At 47.2% G+C, this 15,684-nt stretch overlaps 1 protein-coding gene across 1 annotated transcript in view; it reads right to left on the minus strand.

The window, feature by feature from the left end:
* Positions 1-2,063, minus strand: part of ADORA2B (adenosine A2b receptor) — a 31,344-nt gene extending 29,281 nt beyond the window's left edge. The window contains exon 1 of the mRNA XM_003804881.6: positions 863-2,063. Within this exon, the coding sequence (XP_003804929.4) occupies positions 863-1,197 (335 nt within the window). The 5' untranslated portion in view covers positions 1,198-2,063. The remainder of the gene's footprint in view (positions 1-862) is intronic.
* Between the last annotated feature and the right edge of the window lie 13,621 nt (positions 2,064-15,684).

The raw sequence follows: 15,684 nt of genomic DNA on the forward strand, positions 1-15,684 counted from the left end.
CTCTGGTCGCTGGCTGACTCCATGCCCTGAATCCTAGATTTTCTCAGTGTGGGAGAAAGAGTGGACAAGTAAGTTCGCCACCATTTTCTGCACTTCTCAGCCCGCTCCCAACAGGGCAGCAGGAGATAAATAGTTACACAAGGGCAGTGAGGCTGTAAGGCCGTTTGCCAGACACCAGGAAGCATTGTAACTCCTTTTAAAAGTATATAATCTGAGTCCGTAGCGTTCCCCAAAGTTAACGGACACCTTCCCCTGGGATGGGCCGGGCCGCCTCTCCGCAGCAGACACGTTCTGAAGCTGGCTCACGCGTGTCCATTCTGACGGTGCGAATGCCCAGCGTCCAAAGTTGCCTTGCCCTTAGTGGGAACCTCCCGGGCCTCCGGGAGCCGCAGCACTCACGTGCGTCTGGCCACCACTCTAGACCTGGGGCCCTGCTCTGGAGCGGCCGCTCTCGCGGACACCGCCGCTGCGGGCGAGTGTTAGGAACGGCCTTCGTGGCAGGAGTGGAGATGTGATCACCAAAACTCCCGCGCCCCGAGCTCCACCCGCCCACGGGGGTGACGCTTTCCCCGGGGTTTCCACGGCGCCTCGCCGGGCGCCGGGGGCCGCACTCCCCGGACCCCCTAGAGCTGTCCCTACGCAGATCTCCTTAGAGCGACGCGCATCTGGGATGTCTTGGGTGCCCGGGCGCACTAGTCTAGCGTTGCGGGGTGGCCAGGCTGGGAACCAGCCCTCCAAGCGCCCCGCGCGCCCCCAGCCTGGCCCGTCTGGGGCCCCCGAGGGAGGAACCCCGGCCTGGAGAAGACGACCCATTTCGGAGCTCCGACGGGGCCCCGAGTTCGGGCGACGCCGAGCGCCTCACCTGAGCGGCACACAGATGGCCAGGTATCTGTCGACTGCCACGGCCAGAAGGCTGAAGATGGAGCTCTGCGTGAGCACCAGCACGAAGCAGGCGAGGAAGAGGCAGCCGTAGAAGTCAGTGCAGAAGCCCAGGCTGATGGTGATGGCAAAGGGGATGGCGAAGAGCCCCACGGCCACGTCGGCCGCAGCCAGGGACACCAGGAAGTAGTTGGTGGGCGTCTGCAGAGTGTTCGCCGTGCCCACCGCGGCGCACACCAGCACGTTGCCCGCCACCGAAAGGGCGGCGATGACCAGCTCCAGCGCCACGTACAGCGCGTCCTGTGTCTCCAGCAGCATGGCCGGGCCAGCTGGGCCCCGGGCGTCCCCTACCGAAGGCGCGCCGGGCGCGGGGCAGTCGCGTGAGACCCGCCGGGCATGGCCATAGCGCCCGGACCGCGCCTCCGCCTGCCGCTTCTGAGCCTCGGGGCTGGGGCGCTAGTGGCCGGGACCCACGGGTCGGGGGCCCCCCGCGGCCAAGAGGCGGCACCCATTGGCCCGCGCGCCCGCCCGTCTCGGGCTGGGCGGAGCACCACCCACTCGCCCGAGCCCAAAGTTCGCGCCCGCGCAGGGCCCCTCCCGTCCAGGCGCCGTGCCGCGTCTTGGTGGCGGCGGATAACTAACAAATTGCCCCAACTTCCCGTCACGCTCGAGCTCGGAGGCTGTGTCCCAGTGCTCGCACTGCCTTCCAGTCCGGGCGACTCCTGGGATGGGGCCGGGCTCTGCCCGGGGCGCCAGCAGGTCCCAGGAGCGGCCGCGAGAGGACCCCCCAGGGCCGCGCAACCCCGGGCGGGGCGAGCTCACTCCATGCTAACCCTGCGCACCCCGGGCAGGCCGACTGCATGGGGTGCTGCCGGGCAGGCAGGGAGCCGAGGCCGCAGTCCCCGCTCGTGCAGCAGTCTCGGGCAGCGCAGCACCACCGGAGCTGTCTCCAGGCTGCGGGGCCGGACTGCAAGGAGCCCTCGGGGGCTGCAGCCCCGGCCGCCTCCCTGCGCTGCTCAGCGCTGTTCTCCACCCTTACCCGCGCCACTGCCCCTATGGCCCCGCTCTGCCTTCTACCTTAAGACAAGCTAGTGGCCGTCCCATCCTCGTCCACCGCCCGAAAATACCAGTGTTCCCCGGGCCCTCTTTTTTCTTTCCTTCACACTCACCCTGGATCGGCACAGGCTCCCGAGGCCTCCCACGTGGCCCTCACACCCTTAACTCCCAAATCTCTTGCTTCAGCCCTAACAGCCTCCTGAGGGCCAGATCCTAACATCCCACTGCCGACTCTCACCAGGAGAGAGACTGGTGCCCCCAAATCCAACAAGACCAAAACCAAGCTCATCTCTAATTATCCCCAAACCTGTGCTGCCGCCTTTTCCTGGGACCCTGTTGGTTATTGACCTGGCAACCCTCACCCACCCTACGAAGTTTGCTGACACCCTGAGCCTTCGCCTTTCTCCACGTCCCAATGATCAGCAGTGCTGCTGGTTCTGCTTCCAGAGACTTGCTTCCTTTTACCCCCAAAGTCCTGCCCCGAGTCCCTCCTCACCACCTGCTTCTACCATCCCTCCCTCTCTGCCTGTGGGTCCTCAGCTTCTGCAGCCCTCACCAACACCATTGTTCTAGAGCACTCCTGGCCACGCTATTTCACCACCCGAAAGCCTTTGCTGACAGTCACCAAAGAGTATGGGTAAGGAGATTTTCCAGCAACAGGAAAAGATGCTTGTAAAATCATGTAAAGCAAAAATCAAAACATGGGGTGACTGCTAAAGGGTAAAGGATTTTGTAAAGGATTTTTTAGGGTGATAAAAATTTTCTCAATGTGATGATGGTTGTACGGTTCTGTGGTTATACCTCAATGCCACTGAACTGTACACTTGAAAGGCATGCATTGTGTGGCACATAAATTATATCTCAATGTAGCTGTAATGACGACAACATGGCTCATGCCTATAATCCCAAAACTTTGGGAGGCCAAGACGGGAGGAACATTTGAGGCCAGGAGTTCAAGACCAGCCTGGCCAATGTAGGGAGACCCCGTCTCTAAACAAACAAATAAAAAATAAATCAGCCAGGCATGGTGGCAGGTGCCTGTAGTCCCAGCTACTTGGGAGGCTGAGGCAGGAGGATCCTTTGAGGCCAGGGGTTCAAGGCTGCAGTCAGCTGGGATCATGCCACTGCATTCCATCCAGGCTAGGCAAAAGAGGGAGACCCTGTCTCTAAAAAAAGACAAGAAGAAGAAAAACCCCTCTGCCCTCCACAGGCATAAACAGTCACATCTGCCCTTGCACCAACGAGGACAGCAAAATGTCAAAAGCACACACAGTAGACCTCCTAGCTGGGTGGGATGATTACAGGGAATTTTTTTTTTCTATTTCCCTTGAGGTCTTGTTACTTCCATAATGAAAACAGTTGATTTATATATCAAAATATTGGCAAGCCCACACATTCCGTGTCCTGGTCACCTGAGTTCTGGAATCACCTGCTCCACCAGTCACATTCCCACAGCAGTTGACACAAACTTCTGCTGCCACACAGAAGGCCAGAGAGATCAGGCAGCTCGTCCAATAGCACTTCCTTGGAGTGGCAGAGGGGAAAGGGTTAGAGGAGGCTTCCTGGGGTACTGGCTTTTACAGAGTGAGGGAGGCTTCGCAGTGGGGTGGTTCCAGCTATACCAGGCAGAGGTGGTAGTTAGGAGTTTGCCCAGGGGTGCCATGCCCAGGAGAGTGAAGAGAAAAAGGCCTAGTGGGGAAGGCTCTGGCTGCCAGGCTGGAGAGCTGGGCCATCCTGCTGGGACGCCAGTCCGCAGAGGTCACAGGACGGGGCGGGGATGGTCAGAGCAATATCCAAAGGAGTGAGTGGAGATTTTGCAGAGGGAGAGGAGGCGAACGGTGTCTGGCTGGTTGCTATGAGTGGTTCCTGCACGACCTGCAGCTGCTGGGCCTGGGCTCTGCTCTAGCATTTCCTGTGCCCAGAATCACCATTTCCCCTTTTCAGAGCCCAACCTCCATCAGGAAACCTTCCCTGAATCACCCAATGTATTAGGCCATTCTTACATTGCTATAGGGAAATATCTGAGACTGGGTAATTTACAAAGAAAAGAGGTTTATTTGGCTCACAGTTCTGCAGCCTGTAAACCATAATGCCAGCATCTGCTTGGCTTCCAAGGGGCCTCAGGGAGCTTTACTAGTGGCAGAGGGTGAAGTGGGAGCAGGCATGTCACATGGGGAAAGCAGGAGCAAGAGGTGGGGGGAGGTGCCACACCTTTTTTAACAACCAGATCTAGTGAGAACTCACTCACTATCATGAGGACAGCACTAAAAAGGATGGCACTAAACCATTCATCAGAAACTGCTCCACTGCTTCCACTAGGCCCCACCTCCAACACTGGGGATTACATTTCAGCATGAGATTTGGGAGGACAAATTTCCAAATGATAGCACCCAAGTAGGAAGTCTCCAGCACAGGGCTGTACCCTGTTCCCTTCTATGTTGCAGTCCACTGAGTTTCATGTCCCTGGTGTCCCTCACCAGCAAAGCTTTCCCTTCTCCGTCCTCTCCCCACCCCAGCCCCCCCTGGTACCCTCTGACTCACACAACAACCCGCCCCTCTTCACAAAGTCTTTGTGAAATGAATCATACATTTTCCTGACTCCTTCAACCCCTGATCCACGCTAGGATTTGAGCTGGACTCACTGGGTCCATGGGGGTGCTAATTATTATTATTAAATATTATAATAATTATTATTAACAGTTTCAGGAAACACGAGGAGGAAGGGTGGAATCCGAAGAGAGTCATGGCATTTAGTCTTTTTTTTTTTTTTTTTGAAACAAGAGTCTCACTCTGTCACTGAGGCTGTAGCACCATGGTGGGATCATAGCTTACTGCAGCCTCAACCTCCTGGGCTCAGGTGATCCTCCCACCCCAGCCTCCCAAGTGGCTAGGACTACAGGTGCACACCACCATGCCTGGTTACTTTGTAATGTTTTTGTAGAGACAGTGTCCCACTATGTTGCCCAGGCTGGTCTTGAACTCCTGGGCTCAAGCGATCCTCCCATCTCAGCCTCCCAAAGTGCCGGGATTACAAGTGTGAGCCACTACACCCAGCTGGTTTAGTCTTGAAAGCAACTGGTGTGCAGTGAACAGAGCCCAGGTCTTAGCAACAGAGACGCCAGGTTTGATTCCCAGCTCTGCTGTTGATGTTGGACGAGTCAATTAATCTTTCTAAGCCCCTATTTCTTATGTATAAGATGGGATAACAATATCTACTTCACAGGGTCAGGCTAAAAAGGGGCAGGAGGAGCCATCTGCCATCTGACTACCTCTAGATCCTGACTCCTGGAAAACAACTGCAGTGATGAAAGCATCTGGTTAGGTTAGGACTAGAGCCCTAGAAACTCAAGTGGGACTTTCACTGGTGAAAGTGGAAGGGTATGTTTCCTGAACAAACTGACCCTCCGTGAACCTCTTCCAGACTGCTAGTACACATCGTCTCATCTCTCACCCCTCTCGTCCTGCCTCAACTGCCAGAGCAGAATCCAGGTGACATACAGATGGTCCCAGAAATATCATGACAGGCCCAGGTTCTCTCTTTCTGCTCTGCCATCTTCAGTAGCTTTCCTCTTAGGCTTGTTGCCACATGGTTACAAAAAGGCTGCCACAGCTGCAAGCATTGCTTGCTCATGCAACCTCATTCAATGCAGAAGAGGGCTAGCCTCCCTACCGTTTATCATGGGGTGAAGTCGTGGATCACATGCTATCCTACACCAACCATGAGCACAGGGAAATGGAATGATCATGCCTGGCTTTGACCAAATATGGTTTATTCCATGGGGAAGAGGAAGGGGCATACCTTTCCCAAATATGTTACCCTCCGAATAAACTTGGGGCTCTATAAAATAAAGAGGAAAAGAGTACAGTGCACATTGCCCCTCAGTGTCTGTGTGAGTGTCAGAGGGAAATTTTAAGTCTAACCTGAGAGCTCTGGGCCTCACTGGCTTGTACATAAAGATGGCACACATCAGGAGTCACAGCCTACATTTCAGAACAGCTGACTCTCTCCAGGCCTCAGCTCCCCACAAAATCCCTCAAGCACTTCTGGAAGTCAACAAGGGTTTCTTACTGTACCTCAACGTTCTACTTCTCTCCGACATCCAAGGACTTGTCACTGGTTCAAGCTTGGGACTGGCTCCGCTTTTCCTGAGGATGAGCCCAATCCCAGGAGGCTCCTCAGTCTCTGCTCAGTGAACGACTGTTGGGTAGGTCTTGCCGAGTCTTCAGAGGCAGCTCTGCACCCCAGAGATGAACACGACCAGACTCCTGCACCATTGCACACACAAATTGCATGTTCCCAACACTGACGGGCTTTAAGTTCTTGGACTAAAAGACTTTGCCTTCTATTTATTCTGTACTGTCTTTCCTAGGGTTCTTGAACAATGTTTGCAAAATAGTGAGCACTTAATACTGTTACCACATGTATTGTTTCAGAAGTAAAGTGGGTGCCAGGCAGTGCACTTCAATTTCCTCAAATCTGAAATGAGAAAGTTAAAATAAGGACCAAATTATATGATAAATATAGAAGCACATTAAAGAGTATTCATTCCATATATGTATGAAGTAATGTTACACATACATTCACTCTGCCCTCAGACATTCAGAGAAAATGTAACTTCTTTTTTTTTTTTTGAGACAGAGTCTCGCTCTGTTACCCAGGCTGGAGTGCAGTGGTGTGATCTTGGCTCACGCAAGCTCCGCCTCCCGGGTTCACGCCATTCTCCTGCCTCAGCCTCCCAAGTAGCTGGGACTACAGGCACCCGCCACCACGCCCGGCTAATTTTTTTTGTATTTTTAGTAGACACAGGGTTTCATGTGTTAGCCAGGATGGTCTCGATCTCCTGACCTCATGATCTGCCCGCCTCAGCCTCCCAAAGTGCTGGGATTACAGGCGTGAGCCACCACACCTGGCCATGTAACTTCTTTATGCTCTGCATTATCCTGAACTTCTTCAGCCTCCCCCAGTCAAACAGGCAGTGGAGACAACTTGGATTTTCCAATTCACATTTTTTGAGTCCAATTGCCAGGATGGTGGTGAAGAGAAGCCCCAGAATGTCTGCTTTGCAGCAGTCCTGGTTAATCAGTTCAGAGTTGTGTGAAAAGACAGAAAGCTCCAGGAGGAATGTTTCCAAGGAAGAGTAGAAAGAAGCAGCCGGGCGCTGTGGCTCATGCCTGTGATCCCAGTACTTTGGGAGGCAGAGGAGGGAGGATCACAAGGTCAGGAGTTCGAGACCAGCCTGGCCAACAGAGTGAAACCCTGTCTCAACTAAAAATACAAAAAAATAGCTGGGCGTGGTGGCGGGCACCTGTAATCCCAGCTACTCAGGAGGCTGAGGCAGGAGGATCGCTTGAACTCGGGAGCTGGAGGTTGCAGTGAACCGAGATCCCACCGTTGCACTCCAGCCTGGGCAACGGTGAGAGACTCTGCCTCAAAAAAATAAATAAATAAAGTAAGAGTAGAAAGAAGCAATTACTTGCTATGTTTGATGTTATGGAGAGATATTTGATATACATTCGGAGATCTCAGCAAATAGTGATCGTTACTAAGAAACTAAACAAATAAGGGAGGTAATTAGTAACTATACAAAAAAAAGAAAGTTGAAGACAGAAAATGCAATAACAGTACATATGTTTCAGTGTAAACCTAATTATACAGTCAAAATACTGTGAAGTAGATTATTAACCAAGTGATACTGCCTGCTAAGCTCAAGAGCATGTTTAGAAATATGTAGGCATGTTTTTGGTTCCCACTGTTATATAACCATTACTGGCAATTAGTGGACAGAGACCAGAGATGCTAAATATCCTTTACAATGAAGAATTGTCCCACCAAAATGCCAATATTGCTCCTACTGGGAAACTCTGATATAAACACTGAATATGAGCCGGGTATGGTGGCTCATGCCTGTAATCCCAGCACTTTGGGAGGCCAAGGTGGGTGGATCCTGAAGTCAGGAGATAGAGACCATCCTGGCTAACATGATGAAACCTCGTCTCTACTACACATACAAAACATTAGCCGGGCATGGTGGCGGGCGCCTGTAGTCCCAGCTACTCAGGAGGCTGAGGCAGGAGAATGGTGTGAACCTGGGAGGCGGAGCTTGCAGTGAGCCGAGATCACGCCACTGCACTCCAGCCCGGACGACAGAGTGAGACTCCATCTCAAAAACAAAAACAAAAACAAAAAAAAGAACACTGAATATTGATTTAATGAAAAAATTTGATAAATCTCTTTTCCTTCCTTCCTTCCTTTCCTTTCCTTCCTTCCTTTCTAACTTCCTTCCTTCTTTTTTTTCTCTCTCTCTCTTTTGACAAAGTCTCCCTCTGTTGCCAGGCAGAACTCCAGGGCTCATGTGATCCACTCACCTTGGCCTCCCAAAATTCTGGGACTACAGATATGATCCACTACAACCAGCATGATAAAACTGTCTTGAGGAAATGGAAGCGTGGAAAAGTGTGTGTGTTTAGGGGTGGATGAGGGAAAAGTTTAAACCGCAGTTGCCTGAAATGTCAATACCAGGCAGGACTAACAAGAAGCTGGTAAAAAATTAAAAAGAAAAACTAAAAAATGACATGTCCATAGGAGGCTTTGAAAAGCTCTTATTCAGGCCAGGCATGGTCGCTCACGCCTGTAATCCCAGCAATTTGGGAGCCCGAGGTGAGTGGATCACCTGAGATCAGGAGTTCGAGACCAGCCTGACCAACATGGTGAAACCCTGTCTCTACTAAAAATACAAAAATTAGCCAGGTGTGGTGGCACACGCCTGTAGTCCCAACTACTTGGGAGGCTGAGGCAGAATAATCACTTGAACCTGGGAGGTAGAGGTTGCAGTGAGCCAAGATGGCGCCACTGCACTCCAGCCTGGGTAACAAGAGCGAAACTCCATAAAAAAAAAAAAAAAAGAAAAGAAAAAAAGAAAAGCTCTTATTCCTGGGAATATGTAAGGCCTTGTGCATGTGCATAGGCCCAGGAAAGACATGAAAATGCCATAATCTGTCACCTTTGGCTGACTTTGGGGCTGTGCATAAGCAGGAAATAAAGGCTAAAGTAGAGTTGTCAATGGTGAAAGTGTACCCCAACACACACACTAAGTCCTTTTGCAAAGGCTGGGAGACTATAGATTCAAGGCATTTAAGGAAATTGCTATCCAATTATCAGCTGACCACTAAGCTAACTAGCCAGAGACTTGCTGCTTCATGTGACAAAAAATACAGACATCACAGAATTTGTCCAGGAAATTCACTAAACAAATGAACAGCAACAACAGCAACAAACAGTATCAACCACAAACCCTGGGGTGGCAGGATCCAATTTTCAGAGTTGCCACATTGTATTATTTTAAATGTTGTGCTTTCAACAAAATATTATAAGACATGCATATAAGAAGGAAAATATGGCCCACATACAGGAGAAAAAAGAAACAACAGAAACTGCTCCTAAGAAAGTCAGGATGTTAGGTTTACTAGGCAAAGATTTTATGTATGTATGTTTTATTTATTTTTATTTAATTAATTTTTTTAGAGATAGAGTCTCACTCTGTTGTCCAGGCTGGAGTGCAGTGGCACAATCATGATTCACTGCAGTCTCGAACTCCTGGGCTCCAGTGATCCTTTTGTCTTAGCCTCCTGAGTAGCTGGAACTACAGGCATGTGCCACCATGCTGGACAATTTTTTAATTTTTTTGTAGAGATGGGGTCTCATTTTGTTTTCCGGCCTGGTCTCAAACTCTTGGCTGCAAGCGATCCTTCTGCCTCCGGTGCCCAAAGTGCTGAAATTACAGGCATGAGCCACTGCGCCTGAGGCCTAGACAAAGATTTTAAATCAGCTATTTTAAACATGTTCAAAAAATTAAAAGGGGCCAGGTGCAGTGGCTCATGCCTGTAATCCCAGCACTCTGGGAGGCTGAGGTGGGTGGATCACCTGAGGTCAGGAGTTTGAGACCAGCCTAACCAACATGGTGAAATCCTGTCTTTACCAAAAAAATACAAAATTAGCTGAGGGTGGTGGCTCAGGCCTATAATCCCAGCTACTTGGGAGGCTGAGGCATGAGAAGTGCCTGAACCCAGGAGGCAGAGGTTGCAGTGAGACAAGATTGCACCACTGCACTCCAGCCTGGGTGACAAGAGAAAGACTCCATCAAAAAAAATAAAAATAAAAATAAATAAATAAATAAACAGGAATCTGTCTAAACAATTGAAAGAAAGATGTCTCACCAAATAGAGAATCTCAAAAAAAGAGATGGAAATGATGAAGAATCAAATAGAAATTCTGGAGTTGAAAAGTACAATAACAGGCCAGGTGTGGTGGCTCATGCCTGTAATCCCATCACTTTGGTAAGCCAAGGGGCAAGAAGGGCAGGTCACTCAAGGTCAGGAGTTCGAGACCAGCCTGACCAACATGTTAAACCCCGTCTCTACTAAAAACAAAACAAAACAAAACAATTAGCTGAGCATGATGGCACGCTCCTGTAATTCCAGCTACTCAGGAGGCTGAGGTGGGAGGATCGCCTGAACCTGGGAGGTGGAGGTTGCAGTGAGCCAAAATGACGACACCACCCTCCAGCCTGGGCGACAGAGCGAGACTCGATCTCAAAAAAAAAAAAAAAAAAAAGTACAATAACAAATGAAAAATTTAATAGAAGGGCACAACAGCAAATCTGGACTTGCAAAAGTAAAAATTAGTGAACTTGAATGCACTGGTCAATTGAGATAATCCAATTTGAGGAGCAGAAAGAAAAAAGATAAAAGAAAAATCAACAGTTTCAGAGACCTCGGAGATATCATTAAGTGTACCAATATACGCAAAATCAGAGTACCAGAAAGAGAGTGAGAGAGAAACAGAAAAATTTAAACATAATGGTCAAAAACTTCCCAAATTTGATGAAAAAAATAAACATGTACATCGAAGAAACTCAGTGAACTCTAAGTGGGATAAAATCAAAGATATCTACACCTAGACACACCGCAGTCAAATTGTCAAAAGCTAAAGTCAAAGAGAATCTTCAGGGCATCAGGAGAAAGGTGACTTATTATGTACAAGGAACCCTCAATAAGATTAACATCTGACTTCTAATCAGAAGTCATGGAGACCAGAAGAGGCATCTACTATGACATAGTAAAAGCTCTGAAAGAAAAAAACTGCCAACCAAAAATTCTCTATCTAGTAAAAATGTCCTTCAAAAAGGAAGCAGATATTAAGAGAGTAGATAAACAAAAATTCACTAAGAGATCTACAATAAATACTAAAGGGATTTATTCAGGCTGAAATGAAAGCACACTAGACAATAACTCAATATGCATGAAGAAATAAAGTACACCAGAAAAAGCTACTACAAAGACAACTATAAAAGAGAGTATGAAATGTAAATACAGGCCAGGCGCGGTGGCTCACACATGTAATCCCAACACTTTGGGAGGCCAGAGTGTGCGGATCGTTTGGGGTCAGGAGTTCGAGACCAGCCTGGCCAACATAGTGAAACTCTGTCTCTACCAAAAAATACAAAAATTAGGTGGCATGGTGGCATGTGCTTGTGGTCCCAGCTTATCGGGAGGCTGAGGCAGGAGAATCACTTGAACCCAGGAGGCAGAGGTTGCAGTGAGCCAAGACTGCACCACTGCACTCCACCTTGGGCAACAGGGCGAGACTCTGTCTCAAAATAGATAGATAAATAAATAAATAAATACAAAAGACAGCATAAAACAATAATTAGAAATATGTGCTGATGGGCACACAATGTATAAAGACATTACTTGTATGATGTTAATAGCCAAAAGGAGAGGAGGAAATGGAACAATATAGGAAGAAAGCTTTTTTATATCATTATATATTCTGACATTTTAACAAATAATTGACAAGAGAATTAAAAAGGTACACTAGATAATACCTATTTAACAAAAAAGAAGTCAACAATGGAGAAATAGAGGAACAAAAAGGATATAAGATATATAGAGGCCGGGCGCGGTGGCTCACGCCTGTAATCCCAACAGTTTGGGAGGCCAAGGTGGGCAGATCACAAGGTCAGGAGTTTGAGACCAGCCTGGCTAATATGGTGAAACTCTGTCTCTACTAAAAATACAAAAATTAGCCAGGCATAGTGGCATGCACCTGTAGTCCCAGCTACTTGGGAGGCTGAGGCAGAATTGCTTGAACTCAGGAGGCAGAGGCTGCAGTGAGCTGAGATTGTGCCACTGAACTGCAACCTGGGTGACAGAGCCAGACTCCATCTCAAAATAAATAAATAAATAAATAAATAAATAAATAAATAAAATATATACTATGATCAGGTGGGATTTATCTCAGGAATGCTAAGTTGGTTTAATGAATAAGATTTAATTATGTAATACATGTTATTAATAGAATAAAGGAAAAATAACATGATCATCTCAATACACATAGAAAAAGTATTTGGCAAAACCTAACATCCTTTCATGATTTGAAAAAAATCAACAAAATAGAAATGGAAAGAAATATCTTCAACCTGATAAAGGACATCTATGAAAAACTCAAAGCTAATATAGCATATTCAATGATAAAAGACTGCAAGCATTCCCTCTAAGATCAAGAATAAGACAAGGATTTTGCTCTCACTTCTATTCAGAATTGTATTGGGGGTTCTAGCCAGGGCAATAAAGCCAAAAGAAAAAATTAAAAAACAAATAAGAGGCATCCAGATTAGAAAGGAGAACTAAAACTCTCTCTCTATATATATATATACACACACATATATGTATATTGCAAATGCCATAATCTTGTATATAGAAAACCCTAAGAGATCCACAAAACAAAAACAAAACCTTTTAGAACAAATAAATGCCATTCAGCAGGGTTACAGAATACAAGATCAGTATCTTGGACAAAATATAAAATTAATTGTATCTTTACTCAATAGCAATGAATAATCTTAAAATAAAATTAAGAAAACAACTTCATTTAGATTAGCATCAAAAACAAAATTCTTAGGAATAAATTTAACCAAAGAAGCACAAGACTTTTACGAAGAAAACTACAAAACATAATTGAAATAAATTTAAAAATACCCAAATAACTGGAAAGACAGTCCATAGTCCATATTCATGGATTGGAAGACAATATTATTAAGATGGCAATACTACCGAAATTGATCTACATATTCAATGCAATCTCTCAAAATTTTGCAAAAATTGACAAGCTGATCCTAAAAATTATATGGAAATGCAGAGGACCCAGAATAGCAAAAACAATCTTGAAAAAGAAAAACAAGGCCAGGCACAGTGGCTCACGCCTGTAATCCCAGCACTTTGGGAGGCTGAGGCGGGCGGATCACAAGGTCAGGAGATCGAGACCATCCCGGCTAACACGGTGAAACCCCATCTCCACTAAAGATATAAAAAATTAGTCGGGCGTGGTGGCGGGCGCTTGTAGTCCCAGCTACTCGGGACGCTGAGGCAGGAGAATGGTGTGAACCCGGGAGGCAGAGCTTGCAGTGAGCCGAGATGGTGCCACCGCACTCCAGCCTGGGTGAGAGTGCAAGACTCCGTCTCAAAAAAAAAAAAAAAAATTGAAGGACTAACACCTCTTTTTTTTCCCCTTTATTTTTATTTGTTATTTTTAGGTTTTTACTTTTAAATGAACATTTCTTGATTTCAAAACTTATTACAAAACTATAGTAATCAACACAATGTGGTGCTGGCATAAGGGCAGACATATAGGTTGATGAATTAGAACTGAGAATCCAGAAATAAATGCTTACATTTATGGTCAATTGATATTTGACAGGGATTCCATGACAATTTAATAGGAGAAAGAATAGCCTTTTTAACAAATGCTCCTGGGACAGCTGGGTATCCACATGCAAAAGAATTAAGTTGAACTACTACCTCAAGTCATATACAAAAATCAACTCAAAATGGATCAAACACCTAAATGTAAGAGCTAAAACTATAAAAATCTTAGAAGAAAACATAGGTGTAAATCTTCATTACCTTGGGCAACAATTTCTTTTTTTTTTTTTTTTTTTTTTTTTTTTTTTTTGAGAGAGTCTTGCTCTGTCGCCCAGGCTGGAGTGCAGTGGCATGATCTTAGCTCACTGTAACCTCTGCCTCCCGGGTTCAAGGGATTCTCCTGCCCTCAGCCTCCCCAGTAGCTGGGAATATAGGCATGTGCCACCATACCCAGCTAATTTTTGTATTTTTAGTAGAGACGGGGTTTCATCATGTTGGCCAGGCTGGTCTCGAACTCCTGACTTAGTGATCCTCCCACCTCGGCCTCCCAAAGTGCTGCAATTACAGGCATGAGCCACCATGCCCGGCCAACAATTTCTTAACTATGACACCAAAAACCCAAGCAATCAGATAAAAAATTAGATACACTGAACTTCATCCAAGTTAAAAACTTTTGTACATCAAAGGGCACTATCAAGAAAATAAAAAGATAGTTCACAAAATGGGAGAAAATATTTGCAAATCATATATCTAATAAAAGTCTAGTGTCCAGGCCAGGTATGGTGGTTCACACCTGTAATCCCAGCACTTGGGAGGCTGAGGCGGGCGGATCACCTGAGGTCAGGAGTTTGAGAATAGCTGGACCAACGTGGTTAAACCCCATCTCTACTAAAAATACAAAAATTAGTAGGGCATGGTGGCGAGTGCCTGTAATCCCAGCTACTCGGGAGGCTGAGGCACGAGAATGGCTCGAACCCGGGAGGCAGCAGTTGCAGTGAGCCGAGATCATGCCACTGCACTCCAGCCTGGGTAACAGTGAGACCTTATCTCAAAAAAAAAAAAAAAGAAAAAGAAAAATAATCCAATTTTTAAAATGGGCAAAGGACTTGAATAGACACTTCTCCAAAGAAGATATACAAAAGCAAGTCACATAGCTTGTAACTTGATCCTGTGTAGAGAGGTGAAGTGGCTGAGGCTGCAGATGACTGGATGACCTTCCCAGAGCCACCACACATAGCTGGTTAAGTAGCAGAGCTGGATCTTAAGCCAGGTCTGTTTGCGTTCCTGCTGCCCCTCTGGTGATGCCCACACCATGCCCATCCCAGGGCCAGATCTGCATGTGGATCCTTGCCAAGGAAAAGGACATGGAAGTCTTTCTTAGGCTATTTCTACCCAATGTTGATGTCCTTCAAAGATATCAGATCTCACTTCACACATGAGTGGGTGCTGGGGAGGACTGAAGGTTTCCAGCCTTCTGGAGTAAGATGAAGAGTTGCCTCAGGGCGACCTTGGATTTGGGCTCTTGGTAGAGGCCAGCATTGAAGCGCTAAGCTCCAAGGGGAAATTTCCAGGTGAGATAACATAGACATTACATCTGGACACCCTGCGTTTCTCTTTTCTTTCCTATCTGTGTGGCTCCTTTTAAATTTTTTGTAGAGATGGGGCCTTGCTGTGTTGCCCAGGCTGGTCTCAAACTCCTGGGCTCAAGCGATCCTCCTGTCTCAGCCTCCCAAAACACTGGGACTACAGGCATGAGCCACAGTGCCTGGCCAGCACTGCATCTCTATGGTGTGTTTTGATAGGTGCAGGGTGCATCCGCCTTCGTTCTTATTCCAAATTTTCTTAGCTTCATCCTTCCCAGTGAATTTAGGCTTACTTGTCAAGTTCCAAACAAGTGCTGTCAGGCCAGCTGTGCTGAACAAACACTCAGGTGGATATTATGGATTTTAGCAGACACTGTTTTCTCTAAATGAAAAAATATGGACATTTTAATGATAGTTTTGAGATTTGGCACTTGAGACTGAGGTCAGGAAAATAACCATAATGCCC

Source organism: Pan paniscus, chromosome 19 (assembly GCF_029289425.2).
Source record: "Pan paniscus chromosome 19, NHGRI_mPanPan1-v2.0_pri, whole genome shotgun sequence".
Taxonomy (NCBI): domain Eukaryota; kingdom Metazoa; phylum Chordata; class Mammalia; order Primates; family Hominidae; genus Pan; species Pan paniscus.